The sequence below is a fragment of the Solea senegalensis genome, linkage group LG4 (genome assembly GCF_019176455.1).
Source record: "Solea senegalensis isolate Sse05_10M linkage group LG4, IFAPA_SoseM_1, whole genome shotgun sequence".
Classification (NCBI taxonomy): domain Eukaryota; kingdom Metazoa; phylum Chordata; class Actinopteri; order Pleuronectiformes; family Soleidae; genus Solea; species Solea senegalensis.
The window spans coordinates 12,241,400-12,261,096 of NC_058024.1; the positions used below are offsets into that span (position 1 = coordinate 12,241,400).

General features: G+C 38.9%; 1 protein-coding gene across 5 annotated transcripts in view; it reads right to left on the reverse strand.

The window, feature by feature from the left end:
- itpr1b (inositol 1,4,5-trisphosphate receptor, type 1b) overlaps positions 1-19,697 on the reverse strand; it is a 100,019-nt gene that overhangs the window by 79,751 nt on the left and 571 nt on the right. For all 5 annotated transcript variants that reach the window (XM_044023604.1, XM_044023602.1, XM_044023603.1 and 2 more), the window contains exons 2-10: positions 18,441-18,554; positions 12,802-12,872; positions 3,842-3,957; positions 3,634-3,720; positions 1,978-2,136; positions 1,117-1,215; positions 885-968; positions 633-779; positions 304-408 (exon numbers count right to left, since the gene is read on the reverse strand). In XM_044023604.1, the coding sequence (XP_043879539.1) occupies positions 304-408; positions 633-779; positions 885-968; positions 1,117-1,215; positions 1,978-2,136; positions 3,634-3,720; positions 3,842-3,957; positions 12,802-12,872; positions 18,441-18,532 (960 nt within the window). In that variant the 5' untranslated portion in view covers positions 18,533-18,554. The remainder of the gene's footprint in view (positions 1-303; positions 409-632; positions 780-884; positions 969-1,116; positions 1,216-1,977; positions 2,137-3,633; positions 3,721-3,841; positions 3,958-12,801; positions 12,873-18,440; positions 18,555-19,697) is intronic.

Below are 19,697 nucleotides of genomic sequence, written 5' to 3' on the forward strand. Positions count from 1 at the left end.
TTCACTTTGAAGTAGTCACAGGAAGTGCAGTGTCTCTGGGAGTTTACCTTTTTTTTTTTGTTACATTTAAAAATGTACATGTTGTGCATATTAATAGTTAAGGCAAATCAGAATTAAAGATCCATAGGGGATTAAACAATTGATGTGTTTTCATCATTCAGTGTGAGACCCTTTACTTCCTCCACCTATGTCAGTGTGGCCCACTGCAGACAAATATAATATGGATGAAGACGACTGGTGCGCATGTGTAAGGACTTCTATCAACGTAAGGTTAGTTACAAAAAGAAATGTTGACGCACACACCTCACCCATCTCAGCAGCCAAATAACATCCTGTGGCCAAATGTTTAAACCTGAACAGGCTGTTCCAGTAGCCTGCACCACCCCTACATGGGTCATGATGGACAACCTGGCAATGGCACAAGACATGGAAAAGAAGCATAAACAATTTTAAAGTCAAACTAATATAAAACAATATTATATGAGTTTAAGCCCCTTAACTTCACCAACACAATATAAAATACACCATGACCTTTGTTTACCATGGTTGGGTCACTTGTATTGAGTTGGTAAAAGCAACACATTTTTAAAAAAGGAATTAGGCTTTATGTGAATATATGATTTAGTGCAAACCTCTACTTCCCACAATGCTTTGCTGCTCGTGGCAGAGGTGGCAGACTGCCGGCCAGTGGTTCGGAGAAAAACATACTGCTTCTTCCTGTGATCGTCGCATGTGAGGAACTTCTCCTGCTCCGCATGGAATAACCGCACCACATCACCCTGCAATCACACGTGCTGATGTAACCATGTGTGACGTACTATAATGTATAATACACAAAGTTATGTGTTAAACAGTTTATGTTACAGGAGAATATGGCTGCCTACCCCTTTAAGTATTGTCTCCTTGTTGTCGCTCCATTTCATGAACAGAACCACTTTCCAACTCGTGTTACAATTTACAGAATTAACCTGATGGACAAAGCGGAGAGAGTGTGAAACTCATGAGATAGATCATCTTGGATTTTGAGAGCCTCTAAATAATGAAGGCTCTTAAACATATGCTTCATATTGTTATTTTTTGTACAGTCCTCTATGACAGACAGCCTCTATCACATACCTCATTGCATCCTGGGTTGTCAACTAGCTGGTGGCTACTGGCGTGAAGAGGCTGTCCAGCATTCACTGGGTTGAGAACCACTTTATCTCCAATCACCACCTGCACAAGCAGCAAATACAAACAGAACATAAACTAAGGGCAATTTTAATCAACTTTTTAATTGATAAAGTAATATTTAGACAATCTTAAAGCAAGATAACAGACTGCTGCTCTAAGGAAACACTGTTCATCAGTCTGCTTCATCAGGAGAGAATAACCCATAGCTATGAGGTGTGTAGGCAAATATGATTTTTGCATTACTCCAGATGAACACTAGAGGGAGTGGTGGACCATATATAAAGTGGAAGAACTGGCTCAGACAAGCGATTGTCTAAATCTGAGCAACTATCACTAACCACAGAGCTCAATTAATCAGATATTAAAGCATTAAAAAGACACAATGGGATATGATCCAAACAACATAATATCACATAAAAGCTTCACCAAGCACAAGCTGCAAAGAGAGACAAGCAGCACCAACAGGTAGGTATAGACACATCTCTGAAGCTGCAGTGATTACAGTGATTTGGACTTATTTTAAGATAGAGGAAGAAAAACCAAAACAAATGAGTAAAATTTTGTAAAAAAAAACCATCTGTATCATACCAGTCACATAAAGAGGCATCCCTAACCTAAACTATCCCTTTAGTGTCTAACATAGTAAACAGCTTGTCTTTTTTTTTTTTTATTTCATCCTCTCTTATAACAACTTGCCAGTCCATGTGATGTCTGTTTCCAAACCATGTGAAAAGTCTAAAAAAAAAGCCTTCATTTCTCCTGCTGAGTGCAATTAACTGGAATCCCACACCCGGCTCTACCCACACTGTCTCCCAGGGATCGCAGCTTGTAGAAGGGCTGGATGTAGAACCAGGATCCCTCGTTTCCCGCCGAATCCAGAGTCACTCTCATGGCATTCTTCTCCAGCAGAGCAGGTAGCCGCTTGTTCACCGTCAGATATTTATTGCTTTTCAAGTGCAGCAACTGTTGGCAAAACAAGTCACCCACTTACACGATTACAAGTCACAAAGTGATATAACATGGCCAGTGGAAACGATTAGAGAGTTACAAACTGATGATAAAGAATGGAAAAATGGCACACACCGGCAGAACACCACACAAGACAACACTTGACTAAACATTGACTGGAACTGTTATTATCTCCAATAAAATGTTGAAGTACATGAAATTTTCTACAAATATGCGTCTACTGTATCTTCACTCATTCATCCATCCATCTTATACTGCTTTATCCTCCATATTAAGAGGGTCATGGGGGGTGCTGTGCCATCTCAGCTGACATAGGGCGATAGGCGGGGTGCACCCTGCACAGGTCGCCAGTCCATCACAGGGACACATACAGAGACAAACAACCATTCACTCTCACAATCACACCTATGGTCAATTTTAGAGTGTCCAATTTACCTAATCCCCATATAGGATGCTTTTGGATTAAGGGAGGAAACCCCACGTACACACAGGGAGAACATGCAAACTCCATGCAGAAAGGCCCTCGTTCCGACCGGGCCGCGGACCCGGGTCTTCTTGCTGCAAAGGCAAGGCACCTTCACTCAATGTTACAAAATAACCTATGATCAATGTGCCTCCAATCCTGATGAATTGGTCAATCATAAAAAATCAGTGTGGATGTTGGCCAATAAATGATGATTTATTTATTTTTTTTTAAACAAATTAATAACATTTATATTAAAATTTAATGGATTTATAATATCAAATGATGATGCACAAAAATTGCTCAAAATCTGTTTCTCTGTCTCATCTGCATTTGTGTGCAGTGCACTTTCATTAACTTATTTTCTACCACTTTATCCTCAGCAATCTTTGCCTTCGCAATAAGAAGATCACGGTTTGCGACCCAGTTGGAACAAGGGTCAAGAAAAATAATGTATAAACTAAATATTCAATACATGAGTCCAGTGATCAAAATAATTAACTTAGTCAAATAAATTTCTGCATGGAAAAAATTGTTTTACCCAATTTCAGAAAGTGCAAAAGTTTACTCGAGCAATACTGACCGAAAAATCTGCCTAATAATCATTCTACCTCAAATGCCAAGTAAAACGGATACATCTCATACAGTATGTAACATTTGCAAGGACTTTTTCTCAAATGCATGTTTAAAATTAGTGTTTTTTTTGGCTGGAATTAAAGTCTATTGACTCTACTACATTGTTGTACTTGGAACTTTGTATCTGTGTGTGTCACAAGACAGGAATGCATGGCCATTCTCACTTTCAGGTGGCCTTGCACCTGTGTGCAAACCATTCCTGAGAGATTAGTGAAAAGACGAGACACAAACTCACAACGCTCCTTTGTGCTGTAGCAATTATTTAAAACTGGCTGATTAAAGTGTGAAGTGCAGTTAATATTTTCAGGCACACAGTGCCATACACGGTGGTAAATAGTGTAACAGCTCCGTTAACCAAAGCACATGCTTATCTTGTGTGTTCCTAAACGCACCTGGATGACATTTCCATACTGGATGACTGTTCCCAGCAGCTTGCGGTTTTCAGACTCATTCTGCTTCTTCTCCAGGTCGGCAGCATGCTAACACAGAACAGAGCACAGAGATGCTCAGTCATCACTAACACAATGAACTGTGGTCTTTGCACAGAATAGTTTTTTTTCTAGGTTGTAACATTGTGGGAAAGAGGGGCGTTGGTCTTACGTGGAGTTTGTTGAGGAGGACTGTGTCAGTCGTGCTGTTGCCTCCAGGTTTTGCCGCCTTCCAGAACTGTTTCTGTGCCGAGTATCTGTTCATAGGACACAGTTTGAAAAGGCAGTCTGGGGAAAGGAGACAACAAGAGGAAAATGAAAATTAATATTTGATATTTACACTCATTTCTTACAGACATCCGACTTCAAGGCTATATCTTTGTTAGTTGCAGCTTAAAATTTATATTAATAATTACCATAATACATGTCAGATAAGTTTGATTTTACTCAATTTGAAATTGGTCTTTGTCATGTGTGCACAGATGTATAATAAAACATGCAGTGAGCTGTGGGGGGTATTGTATCTGTATTGTTATTGTTCAAACAATCAAAGATATCATCAGCAGACCAGTACACACAATAAACCACTCAGGACGACAGAATAAAAGAATAAGTCTAGGAAAGTTAAACATATTATGTCCAATAAAAAAAAGCAGTAAAGCCAATGTTTACATCTTACCTTTAAGCTAACGTGATAATTTAATTAGTGTATGTGAAGAGGATCATAATTGTACAATATTCAATAACTGTAGATTACTACTGTTTTCGATGTAAAGGTCCAGTATGTAATATGTATATGAAATTATTTTAATTTGGAAAAAATTGAAGATAGAACAACTGCACTTATTACAGTTTTATTGTAAACCAAGTTAGCTCTACAGTAGCCCATAACGGACAAACTAAGGACATTTTGAGTTCTGATGCTAACTGAAGGCTGCATAGGCTATCCAACACACTGCAACATGCAAATTCACCAATAAATGTACATTTTATGCATAGAAGGATTACTAAATTAATCGAACACTATTTTGATAATCGATTCATCAGTTTGAAGCTTTTTTTCATGATTAAAACGATTTCTGCTTGTTTAAGCTTCTTAAATGTGAATATTTTCTCTGGATAACAAAGCAATCATTAAACGTTCCAGGTTTGACAAACACCGATCAACATTTTTTTCTGATATTTTATGGACCAAACGATTCATTGAGAAAATAATCGACAGATTAATCGATTATGAAAATAATTGATAGTTGCACCTCTATTATAATATATATTATAAAGTTACTGAATTATTACCCAGCCTCAGTTTATATTATGCAGTTTTAGATGCAGAATGTTTCTTCCTGATAAAAACAGTGGAAAAGCTTCAGTTAGTCACACCTGACTGGATGCACAGAAGATTACAATGCTGGTCAGATGTTGTGCCGACTAGTTTGCTACTGATATTCATGTACTGAAGATAAAACACTACATCCTTTTTCATAACTTCCTCCTCCATCTGTCGGCTCACTGGTGGGCAAACATTTCTATTTGGCACATATGTGCTTCCTACTGGAAATTCTCCAGAAAATAGTATTTTTCTCTGGACTATGGTAAGAAAAGGGGCACCCTGGACAGGTTGCTAGTCCATTGCAGGGCAATTAGGGCACAGCGACTCACAACCATTTACACTCATATTCACCCCTGCGGTAAATTTAGAATGTCCAATTAACCTGAATGTTTGAGACTATGGGAGGAAAGTGGAGTACCCGGAGAAAACCCACGCACACAAGGAGGGAAAACATGCAAAACTCTATAGAGAAAGGCCACAGTTTCGCAAAGCCAGGTCTTTTTACTGTAAGGGAACAATGCAAGCCACTAATTAATTCACTTTCTTTTTTGGACAGAGAATATACAATAAAAAACAAAGACATTTGCACTGAATCTCATGTGACTGACAGATGTGACCTATTATTTAATGGCTTCATACATGTGCAGTCTGGCTATGAGTGAACTGTAGCAGGGGATCTGAGGAGCTATAACCATCATCCTCTGTCAAACATGCAGCCAACTCATGAGGGTCGAGGGATTAGCGCTTATGGAGTGTCAAGTGAGAAAAAGCAGGACAGCATGAGAGTAGGCCAAGGACCAATGTGGAAAATGGGGCACTAGGAGAACATCTGTGTGACAAGGATGATCTAATGGGGTTAGAGAGAATAAGAAAACACATTTAAGAGAGAAACTCTCTTTTCTAATGCCCACTTGAAGAAAATGCAGATTAAAATAAAGCTATTTATAGTAAACTGTCACTTACTATAGCACTATAATTTTATTTTCTTACTGCTATCTGACAACAGAAAAGGCTTGTCTTTTGTTCTCATTAATGTGTGTTTCCATTCTGTTTTGACTGACTTCTTTTGACACATTTAACAGCTAACACAAGTGACTTTGTGCCACGATCAGACTACACAAATGCAGACAAATCTTCAAGCTATTAGGTCGCACATGACATATTTTCAGTGTTGGACCCGATTATGAATGTCGGGAGCGATGAACAGACGTGTAGTGTAACATAATTAAAGAACAATGATTGACAACTCATTGCCCCGCCTCTCCGGTGACCTAGGAACTGGCATAAGTGTAGTGAACGATGATTGGTTGGGGTCATACCAAGAATCCGTGTGAAAGCCAAAAATGTTATGTAATCTAAACATTGTTTACCACCCATTTTAGTTCAGTGTCCAAATTTCTAAATTTCATATACGGTATAGCATTTAGGATTTTTTTTTTAATAGACACTACTTTCAGCTAAGCCACAGTACAGTACAGATACTAGGGCTGAACAATTTCAGCAAAATATCGAAATTTAAATTTTTCTGGACACAGAATTACAATATCATTTTTATTGACTTTGTTTAAGCTTGACTTGACGTATTAAAAAATAAATAAATGTGGCCCTGGTTGATACTAGAGCAGGTTTAGTTCAGTTAACATCACTCTGTCGTCATTGCTGCTCTGTTTTGTCACATGCAGCTTTGAATATCATTTGAATAGCCCAGTTAGAATCTGGTGAGGGAAGTCAGTTCAACTCTTTGCCTCCACAACTGCAAAGACAGGACCTAGTTGAACTGGACAAACTATGAAAATATATCACAATGCCCGACTTCATTTAGCAGAACTGAAAACACTGCTCTTCAACGTTACAGACAATAAAGAAATCATTTACATGCATGCTGCCTTCTCGGTCCACAGACAATGTATCACGGGACAAAAAGTTATTGTATCCCTACAATTTTTTAACATGGATTATACACATATATGTGTGACGTTTATGCATGCACAAATACCCTTTTTGAGATATAACATATTAAATATTGTATGTTTTACCTCAGTACGTGAAATGTTTTCTGTCCATATTAAAAAAAAAAAGTTTAAAACCACAACTTCCTGGTTTCTTCAACTTTCACTCAAAGAGCAAAACCAGTCTTAAATCATCTGGAATTGATCACTTTTTATGAATACAGCCGGCGAAGAGACAGGTTTGCCTGGCACAGTGCCTGATATACAGTATATGCTGCCTGGTAGAGACAGCTATGATTTGAACAGTCTGCCACATTAATCTTCCAAGTGATTTTGAATCCAGCCCTCAACAGGTTGGTGAATTTAGTTAGCAGATGTCACTTTATTTTGTTGTCAATGAATTACACAATTTACAACAGTAAAGATTTGTGATTTCGGTGTTCCATTCATCCTTTCGTTTAATTCAGCTTACACGGCCCTTTCACAACACACGGTTCACATCATGCTGTCATGTTTACTTTGTGAGTGTATTGAACACTCAATGTCAACACTATAATTGCAGAGGCTTGAACAGCCCTAAGTTGATGGGAAAATTACACACTAGAGTAACAGACCCATCTTTGCTGAAAATTGTGCACTGGTGACTTGGTTACTTCAAAAAGTAAAGACACATTTTGTGTTACACCTTCCCTTTGCTCTAGTTGTGATTTATTTGTTTATTTCTAAATTATGTGAGGCAGATCAGCCTAGATTTAAATTTATTGAACTCAAAAAATAAATAAAAATCTGTGTTCGTCAAGCTCCAGCAAGGCACAGCATGTTGTCTGACATGGTTGTGTTTTGTCAGTTCTGGGAAAAATCCATGTGCAACTATCCAGTTTCTGATAATCAGTCATACTGTGCAACTTCTGTGAAACAAGTAGTGCAGAATGACTGGAACTGCAACATCACAAATCAACAGGACACACCCACATTGATGGTACGACAAACAACGTTGGGCACGTCTAGGGCACAGGATACATCTGTAGGTTGCATATATGCAACGTCTGTGTGCATCCAAACCCGGGAGTCAGGACCCACCAATGAGTCACAAACTACATATACATCTGTTTAACTGCCTGTTATTGAAAACTTCACTCACTCTCACCCATCTTCTACTGCTTTATCCTCCACATGAGGAGTCGGTGGTGCCAATCTCAGATGACATAGGGTGAAAGGCGTGGTCACACCTTAGACAGGTTGCCAGTCCATCACAGGGCTTATTGCAAATTTCCTATCAGCCACTCACAGCTGCAACTAGTGCCAAACAATTTGGGGTAAAATAAATAAAACAGATATTGCAGTTCTGTATTTTTTTAGCGAAGCTTCATTTCAATATTCACAATGTAATCTATACAAAACCTTGATGGAACATTTCAAAATGACACTAATTAAGTGCTATAACCTAAAGTTGCAGTTCAATAATGATCCAGCCTGAGGAATGAGGCCAAACATTTACAGGTAAAAAGTAATTGTGATTTAACACATATTACAATTGCTATTAAATTTGCATTTTATCTTTATAGTTCAATGTCAGAATCAGAATCAGTTTTATTCCCAAGTAGGTATTGACATACATGATGGAGCTTCACCACACAAGGTTCGATGAAAATATGTTCTACTACTGTAAAAACATAACTTGCTTCCATTATGTCTTCTGCCTTTTGTTCATTTGCAAGCACTTTAAATTAAAACAATTATTACAAAATCCCTGACTGTGTAAAATATATAAATTGCATCCCCGAATTGTCCACACAATCTGAAGGTCAAATAGAGAATTTGGAATGCTGGTACTCAAACTGTCTGGTTTGAGTATTTCAGAAACTTTTGATCTACTGGGATTTTCACACCAAACATATCTGAGCATTATAGAGAATGGTTTGAGTATGTCTGGTTTGAGTATTTCAGAAACTTTTGATCTACTGGGATTTTCACACCAAACATATCTGAGCATTATAGAGAATGGTCTGAAGAAGAGAAAATATCCAGTTTTGTTTGAGTGAAAATGCCTTGTTGATGCCAGAGGTCAATGCTGAATGGCCAATCTAGAGAGGCAACAACAGAGGTATGAAGACGACCATCTCTGAATACACAACCTTGAAGCAGATGAACTACAGCAGCAGAAGATGACACCAGGCACCACTCCTGCCACTTTATCATGTGACCTCTGTAACTGAACAAATGGCTGGTGTCACACAATGGAATAGTGAATAGGGCAGAAGAGCATTCCCGATTTTCCTCTTGTTGTTGCTTTCTCTCCAATTTATGTATGTTTAACAGTTTGGACAAAACCTCCTTCTTTCCATATCTCTAAAAGTGGTCATGCAGTGGAGAGACGGCCAGCTTTGTTGCCGCATAGCAAGGAGGTCACGGTTCAAATCCCGATTAGTCTGTGTGTGGGTTCTCTCTAGGTACTGTGGCTTACTCTCACAGTCCAAAGATATACACTCTTGAGATTTGGTTAATTGGACACGGATGTGAATGTAAATGAAAGTTCATCTCTGTATGTTGATCCTCAGATGGACTGTTAACCTGACTCAACCTTTTGCCCTATATCAGCAGGAAATATCTACAGCTCCCCCCCCACTCACCATCAAGAGGATAAAATGGTTGAAAACTAATACAACCTGCACAACAGTTCTAGTAGGAGGCCAAAACAAGTCAATATATGTTCACTCCGTAAAACAAATGACATCATCATGTTCACTCTGTCACATAACCTGTTATTAGATGTTGAGTTTTAATGGCAGGTTACTTAACTCTTCCTGGCTTTCAGACTGACAGAAACCTTTCATTCTGAGATCCAAGAACAAAGACATACATACATACACAGAGGATGTTACTCAACTCATTATTTGAGTTTTGTTAGACTGGGGGAAACAAATCAATCTTAAGTGTCCTGTCCTCTGGTTGAACTGCTAACCCTAGGTCATGGAGTTAAAAAAAAAGAAATACTCCATCCTCATCAAAAGCAGTTGAACTGTTAATACACAAAGTCAATTTTATTTTTACATGTAATAAATTACAGCATTGCAATGATCACATAGAGATTTCCTATTTAGTTTAGTTAAGACTTGTACAGAATAATTACAGGGGCGACGAGTTCGAGGAAAAACCAAGACAAATGAGTGGAAACACATAATGAGAGCAGATGCATGCACACGGATGCACTGCATGGTGCACATTCTCTTTATGAGCTCTGCCACTTAAATTTCACCCAGTCATTAATGTAAACAGACTCACTGTTTCCCCTAGTATTCATTTTAGGATGGCACTGATTGTGGTGCATTTTGCAGTCCTTTCTCTCATTACCATTTTCCATACTCTGCTCTGTCTCGAGGGAACATGCCTTCGTACAGACACCGCGAGAAGGAGACAAGGGGGGGGGAGTAAAAATAACTTCAGTGAACAGAAAATTCTGTCCATTGAGTGCAATTAGTGTTTCCCAAAAATTTTAATAAAAATAGTCAGCACAACTTTGATCTCAGTGGTGGTTGTGTGTCAAAAAGAGAGCAACCCCTCCTCAAGTCACTGCAGGACTAAGGTGCAAGGGTCTGTAGACGGTTTCAGATATTACGGTTGGGTTGCAGTGTACAAAAAAAACATTTGTTATAAATTAAATGAATGGACATTTGAAGGTTCAGTTGTCCAAAGAGTGCTTGACCTCTAGAGTGAGTGGATTCAGTGGCTGTGCTGTTCTCTCGAGACATACTTTTGCAGCTTTGGTTAGGGGAGGGGTGGGCAACCTCAGCTTAAACATGAGATTGTTTGTTTATTGTGTTACACTGTTTTTTGTTTCTATGTTTTTATGTCTGTTTGTTTATGTGTGGGATCGCGGAAATTAGCATTGTGCTAAATCCAGCATATTTTTACTGCAACTGACTGTATGTTCATTAATATGCACTGTCCCATCCAAATAAAATATTAATAAAAAAAAATATCATATGTCTTATCTCAATAAAAAAGTGTCTGTGTTGATATGGAACAATATATAGTTCACAATAAAATGTATTTATGATGCTAAATTAATCGATTACTCAAAAAAACATACAGAAATAGCTCCCTTATAATTTGGGGCCACATGAAATTGAGTGGCGCACCGCATGTGGCCCAGGGGCCACAAGTTTGAGACCTCTGGGTAAGAGGAACGGGTCAGTGCAAAATGCAAATCAATACATAGTTGTCCAGAGTGATCACTTTTACACAAAGAGACATTTCTGTCATGATGGGACAGATCTCCTCCACGATGACAATGTCCCTGCGCTCAGATTTTCCTCTCCAACATCTCGAGGAAAACACCAAGAATATTTCTTGTCCATCCGTCCTGTCAACATGCAATTGTCCAACCCCTTATACTATACGACATCCAAAGGTGTTAAATCAGATTTTGGCTAATTCAGTTGCTCTTGATTTCATGGCTCGGATAACTATGACCTGGATGAATGAAAATCTCCACAAATATCCAACTTAAACACTTGAAGAATTAATATGTAAAAAAAACATGGTCATTTCATGACTTGATATAATATAGAAGTCATCACAGACCAAGGAAACACGTTAAATTGAAATACTGGCTTTGCTGAAAACAATGGTGGAGGCCACAAACTCTGTTTATGTTTCGGTTTTGGTGTTGTGGTCTGTTGCACCACCCAATAATACAGCTCACAGCACTTGAACAAACAGGATGCCTCTACACAGCAGCTGCAGCTATGGGTCAGAAATGCTGAAAGTTACTAAAAAGCATCACTGTCTCTCTCAAAAAATATCTCAACCTGAGGAGAAGAAAAAGAAGTTTCTACTGATGAGGACACATGGAAACACAGCACAGAGAGTTTCTACCAAGGTTAGCCAACACTCCCTTTCACAAGGTCAAATGAATTTAATTAATTCAAAAGGCAAACACAGAACCCAAGAAGATGGAAATGACACTGGCACTTGTATCAACTCACTCTGCAGTAAATTAATTCACTTGCTTAGAACTTGACTGCCAAAACATCTAGACATGGAGGTGGTAGCCAACTTAAAAATACACTTAGTGGCATCTTTATCACAAGTTTGATGAATGACATAAAAACTGCACAAATTTATGATTCCATCCTGTTCCGTGCCAAACAGGTAGGACTTTTGCCAAAAACTTTTGAAATATCTCAATACCTTAAAAAGGTGAACATATAAAAGAAATGCTCAGCTGTCTGTATCTATTCACCTCGGACCATTCACGTTGCTGTTATGAGAACGGATTAGTTCGAGTACTGACAGAAGAGAAGCAAATTTTGAATGATTTTCTGTCAAAAACAGGTGAGGGACAGCAGGTGATAACAGCAGCGCATCTCTTTCTTTGATCTGTTTCAGCTGGACAGCGCAACTCTGAAGTCACAGGCAGTCATTTTGTCTCAATTTCCCTCTACAGAAGCGAAAAAAGGGAAGCACACTGTTTTCACTGTGTCATTTCAAGTTTAAAAAAAAAACAAAACAACAACAATATGTTGTTTTGATGTAGATTCTTTTACTGTTATTTTAGCGCTTCATTCAGGATTCACATGAGCATGTGTCGTGTGTGTATGCTACTTAGCTCACTGGCCAGTTCCAATGATCAACCACCACTCACCCAAATCCAGCACAGGATTAGGGTCACAGCATGAACGTGTGGTTTAAAATCTGCAAGCACTGTTGAACAACCTTGAAACCTAGGTTTCTGAAACTGTTCTCTCTTCTCTTGCATATTCCTTCAAAAATCCCTCCAAATGTAATCTTTATTTAACCATTACCATAAGATATCAAGATAAAACCGAGTAAGAGACTTTGAGGCCTTACCTCTGAACTTCTTAGGTGGGTTGTTGAGGTCACCCGTGTCTGGCTGTACCACACAGCGGTCATCTACAAGCCTGTGGAAACAGTATCATCAGTATTAATTACTCAAAATCCAAACATCTTGAATAACAAATGAAACCTTTATGGGTATAATTAAAGCTTTAATTTCTGTTCCTTTAAAAATAAAAATCACATTGCATTAGAACATTATTGTTATGCTAATGAGACACCAAAACACAATCACTATTAGCAGCTTAGATGAAGCTCAACTATTAACTATTTTTCCAGTGATCCTACCTACTGCAACTCTAACATCCAATATCAAAGCAGTAAGCAGTGAATAAGGTAAATATGAATCATAATCAGAATATCTCTATAACACATGAAGTGGAATTTCAATTTTGGACACTAGGGCTGCACTATATGGCCAAAAATGTCATAATAACACAATATGTTTTACACCTAAAATGGAGTCGTATTTCCAAACTTCTCCACTGTAGGTGCTCAGTGTGGACAGCAAACATAACCACAGCACATGTAATGGGTTTCAAAATGGAAGTGTAGTAGTGCTTTTATGCTTCTCCTGACCACTTTGACCATCAGTGGTCCATTCAGATTTATTCAACTCGTACACAGTGAGATACACAATTAACTCAATGAACTACTATTAGAGATGTCAAGTGCTGAAATAAATGCTGTGCAGCTTGGCTTGAAGCAAGAGGACACAATGGGTAATTTGGCATTTCTAACCTACTTCTTTTAATGTGGACGACAGGCGTAACTGTAGCAGGTGCAATGTATTTTAAAGCAATATTTTATATTTTAGTAGTGTGGCTGCAGCACTGGAGTGTACACCCCCCCAGCTAAAAAGAAGGCAAAACTAAAGTAGCTTTCTGAAGATTAAAATGAATGGTGCCATCAAAAAAAGCTGTGGCCTCCTGCCAAAAATAAATGCATCACAGAGTAATACGATTTGAAATATTGTAGCGAAAGTTATCAACCAAGGACAGAGAATCACAGCACAGATGTTTACACTGGGGTACTAGTGAAGAGATTACTGTATAACCAGCTTTTCCTGAAGAACATGACACTAGTGCACCTTCATTATTGTCTGTTGTGCCACTATTATTATTAAAAAAACTTGTCTTACAGTTTGCCTGAACAACACTAGTGCCATGGTTGGTTCCCAAATCACCACCAATGGTACAAGCTCTCTGTAGATATACTTGGAAGAACATTCAGTAACACACCAGGGCATGTAAGTAGAAGGACTGTGACTGGTGTGTGGGGCGACATTTAAGTGTCTAAGTGTCATCTTATGTCTTATCTCTCTTTTCATCTTGCTCCAATATTGTTCACACCTGCTTCTAAAGCATGCAAGAGAAAGAGGGAGGACATGCACTCTCCAGGGTTCCCACCTTCAAGTACACAAAATTCAAGCACTTTCAATGACCCATGACTATTTAGGGTGATTATCAAAATGTTCCAGTTCACAAACTTGTGGGGACTCTTACAGGTCCAAGTGGAAGTGGTGTCCTCGGGACACATTAGAGACAACTGACGTCCTCTGACCGACTGCAGTTTCACTGAATTTTTTACACTTCTCAGAGCTCATGTATCACGTTATTGAACACAAAATGAGCACTCGTTGTCACGTTTCCATTTTTCTAATGTTAAAATCTTATTTCATATTAGAGCAGCGCTACGAGTGCCTCCCCTTCTCTCTCTCTCCCTCTCGTTCTCATGCATAGACACACACACAGATGCAGGCACGCACACACACACACTGACAGCGGACACATTTGTTCAATTAGACTCTTTTAAAAACATTGCTTATGTTTTGTGAGAAGATATGATGATGTCAGTGCGTGTGTGAATACGGCGCAGATTAAGCCATATCCAATATCACACTGAAAACGTCAGAGAGCTGCACTCTGAGAATTGTGAGGAAGCATTCTAGTGTGACTAGAATGCTTCCTCACAATTCTCAGACACTGTAAAGTGCAACTCTCTGACGTTCCTCCTAGTGTGTACTTGCTGTACAGTGAGGTGTGGCTGAAAAGAGTTATAGAGAATAAATCATTTTTGAGAAATAAATCTCCCCGTGAGAAATGTCCATTACAGTATTTTTAATCTTCTTCAGTGGATCATCTGCCTCCATCTTGCCCTATCGATACAGTATTTTAATCTTGGTTATGACAGTGGTGCTTCCAGAGCTCAATAATCTCTCAGGCATTAAAAGTTTCAGCACCAAAATGACGATGGATCAAACACAACAACAAACACAACACAACAATAGGACACTGACCAGTCCAGTCAGTTGCATCTTTTTATAGCCTAATGCAGTTCACACTGCAACGCAGGAACAGTGTCATCATGAAAGAAGGAAGCACATGGTCTGAGATTCTCCACCGTTGCCTTGATTACACTCATGCACTGATGGGCCATGCTGCAGTAAGAGCAGGATTTGTCCTTGGTGTCCAAGGTCTAGGAAAAAACAATCTCCAGTTGAATTCTGGGAGACCGCTTCATGCATTAATCCCAGATGTTGGCTGCCACTATCTCAGTGGTCCAGGTGGCTGCAGGCATCTCTCGGGAGACATGTTTAGTATGCTGACGGCAACACTAACACCTAATACAATGATGCTATTTATAGACATGCACTCTTAGCTTCTTTCCTGTGCATGTGTGTGTGTGTGTAGATTTAAGTTGGTAAATTTGATGAATAAGCCCTGTCATGCATGCTGGCAGTCTCCAAAGCCTCTGTTGCCATGGTGGGTGACGTACACAACACTGCACAGTGAAAGTGAGGTTTGTCAGAGGTGGTGAGGAGGAGGAAGCTCAGCACGGCCTGAACAGAAGTGCTGAACAGAAGGGTGACATGACATGGGGAGGACAATTGCAGTGTTTGACAAAAAAAAAAAAAAAAAAAAGAAGAAAAGGAGGGGAGGACAACACATGCTGTGTTCATTTCCACCTTGAAAGAAGACAAACAAATACTCTGGGGTAGAAAATAGAGAGGAAACAGACACTGGAATTGAGTAATCTAATATCAGCCATGATGGACATCAGCAACCAGCCTCTGTTCTTCTCCTTTTTCTGACCTTTTGTTATCTCTTTGACTGTCAATGGAATGTCAAGATTTGCTTAATTTGCACATAATGAGATGCACTTTTAGCTCATTGCCTACTATTAGGAAGGAGGAGAGATGTCAAGTGCTGAAATAACGGCTGTGCAGCCTGTAGCTGGAAGAGACAGTGGGTAATTTGAGGCAAGAGTAAAAGTTAACACAAACCACCAATAAGATAAAAGTAGCAAATTGACCTCTCAGGATGTTAAGAATAGAATGTTGTTCAAAATGGCCGAACAATAAATTCATTATTTTTCAATTAATTTTCAAATCAGAATCGCAATTTGAAACCACACAATTACCAAAGCACAAAGGCTACAATTGATATGCTCTGTATTTGTTTGTTCAATGCCCTATGCTAATTTTTAGGAATCCAATACATTCATGTTGAAAACAATCTTTAGGTTACCTACCCTACATTAGATAAATTAGTGTAAAACGAACACAAAACTAAGTATTGTTGTGTTTGATTAACCTAGGAGCCCGCATGGGTAGGAGTGGATCCCGTTCAATAGACAACTTCACCCCCAGATGTCACTGAATAAATGAAAGTTTGAGGTCATATAAGTCACCACAAACAAAAGTTAAACGCGTCTAATCTAATCACACCTCTGGATCCCAAGCCAAATTTTGAACCAGGCAACGCGTTCACACCAAAAATAAATTAATTCGGAAGCAGAAAAGTAAAAATACTTGGTGTTTCCTTGCATATTGTTCCATCACGAGTGGGCGTGTCAAAGTAGACCGCAAACAAGAGGAAGAAGGAAAGACGTCATAGTGGTGAAAATGGCGAAGGAAATGGAAAACATGTTGTGGTATGCAGAAGAGTATCAAGGTTTGGTGTCTCCTGAATTCCAGCTCACAGAAGCTCAATGCGATCCACCATGTTGAAACTGTGGTGTTTACTTCCACTCACGTTGTATACTATCCCACGCCAACTGTTGACGTAAGGCGGTGGAAATTCGGTTCCATTTAACTGGCCTGGGCCCACCCAGTTGACAATTAGGCCCACGCAATCAGAAGGCTTCCTTTTACTCCACCACCACTTTGATTAGTCTACCACCAGATATATCAGGTATTCGGAGTGGCAGTGACTTTTGTTAATATGCCGGGATCACTTCGGCACCTCAGGTGCCCAATAACTGCACTATGCTTCCAATTCAGCACTTTGTCAATCAACAGATGCTCAGCTGTTGAGATCCACCCCATACCAAAATACTATGTGTGTGTGCGTGTACAGGTCATTCAGATGCAGCATCTTTTTCAAATCTTTACAAACACATAAATCTTTACATTTTTTGGAATGCAGTGAACGCCTCTTTTTGTACTCGGACCAAAAGAAAGAGGTCAACCTGGTCTTTATTTACTCTGAAATAAAAGCTCCTGAATCAGTTGGTGAAGGCAAACTTCTTGTGGTACATTAAATCCATGAAAATGCTTAAATATTAATGTCGTGAAAACATCACAAAAATACCTGGTGAGATTTTTCTTTTTCCACTCACTCGCATAGAGCAGCAGTGGGGAAATGCAGTGCTTATAATCTGTTCTCTTTGTTGTGATGATTTCTCAGTAATAATGTATACAGTGAGGCTGGCCATCTTTGCAGCTGCCAGGTTTACGTTGCCTAGCAACGACGGACGCGACAGGAGTGCCACGATGTGTCTTTCATGCATTTTTGGAACAGCACGTGAATGTGGCCTCTAATGTGGCCTCTGCTCCAGGCAATTATGCAGCATTTTAATGCTACATTGAGGTGTTGTAAATATGCTGGTTAATTATTTTGATTATGTATTTATTAAAAGACCATTACCTGATTAAAATGTTTGGTTCACATGGCCTTCCCTGTATGATTATATTCAGAGTGGCTCTTGAACAAAAGATGTTTTTGTTAATTGTTGGTGTAAGCCTAAAATGGTCAAACAAAAACTGGGGAGCCATATACCTGTAGAGACAATAGAAGGATGGTTGACAGAAAAACTAATTTGAACTGCCATATGATCATTAACTACCAGCATAGTAAATAGGTGAATAGTTGTTGGTCTGGGGTCACCCATACTGTGATTTCCGCCTACACTACTGCTGTGAACCCCCACCGGTTTGTGGAAAGCACCGAGGTCACAGACGGAACTAGAGCCTGAAAGGGAACCGTGCTGTGTACGTTTTTACAACGTAATGTTCCACGTACACTTTGCCATAAAATGTGGACAAACAAACAGTAATAACGCTTTTTTTGACAGACACAAAATAAGCACACATTACACATTAAAGCCATCCACTCCATGAATGCAGCCATCACAACACCCCATCTAAAAACAGCAACCATGAAAACCCTTACGTGAGCTATGTGTTTATTTATTTGGTATCTTGTACTGTGTTCTAGTTGCATATTCCTTTCTCAAGGACAATATTGTGCGAGGCTGAGGCTCCATCCATGTAGCAGCCTCATCATCTGGATTTGTGCAACAGGCAGTGGAAGCAGATGTTGACGTAGTGAGATGAGACTCAGACTTACCCTAAGGTGCTGATAAATCCACTGGTGGAGCCCTCTGCATACAGGGAACAAATGTCCCCAATATGGAGGAAACTGGACATCTTGTCCGACATGGTTGCTCAGGGTTGATGACACCTGCAAACCAAAAAAAAAAACAACGTCATTTAAGCTTCATGACATTCACAGATGTTAAGTATGGATTATCTGACGCAACCACAGACAATTCACCTCACTGAGGCCAAAAAGGTTAAACAGTCGATGTACTGTAGATAATATCACAATAAATGTCAAAGAGGAATACCTAATTGGTGAACTAACTAACTGTAGTTTCAAATGTATTCATGGGGAGACAATTACTAATATTTACAAATCATATTTATCACATATAAGGAAAGACATCATATGACTATACAGTATATTGAATGTTTTTTTTCCTCTAACAAATAGTATTAATCTATTGTATATTAATACTATTAAATTGCAGGAAAGGGTGGTAAATGCCAATCTGCTCTTCCCAAACCACAAAATGACATGGTCTTAAAATGTGTTGTTTTGTCAAAAAACTTAAGATTTTCAGTAGATACTGTATACTATATATACACTATATGTAGCAATATTAATGTAAATTCTTACTGCTCACAGAAGGCACATTTGAAGACCACACAGGCTGTGTTTTTGAGTGAAACAAACAACTAAAGCTATTGTGTGCCTTGTGCTATAGTGAGCAGTGTTAGACAGTGAATCCAGGTCATATACAGTATATACATATATATATAAAAAATGTATATACACATACAGAAGGAGAGAGTAGGTAGGTTTGCTGTTTGTGTGTCTGTCAAACTCATTATTGCCATGTACTGAATGATCTGACAGAAAGCTGGTCTTATTCACTTATTAGGAAACTGTCAATATGTGTGTATGTAATGCTCAATGTCTTATGCACACACACACCACTGTTATGTTTACAGGTGAATTTTGCTCTCGTTCTGTCACACTATTACACATAAACCCATCCACACGTGAGCATGATTCTAACGTTGTCCCATTAGAAATACGTTTTCTGTTGACCTGTAATATTAGATGCACATTTTGAATCAGGTACCTCACATCAGCTAATCACATGGATAGAATATAAAGTTTATATTTTGTGTTGTTGTGCAAATGTCAGGGCCGGTGTGTACGTGTATATTCGTGCGTTTAGTTTGTAACGTTTTCAAGACGCTGAAATAGAGACAAAGCTTTGGCCTCGTGCTGAACTAAATGTCAAGTCACGTCAAA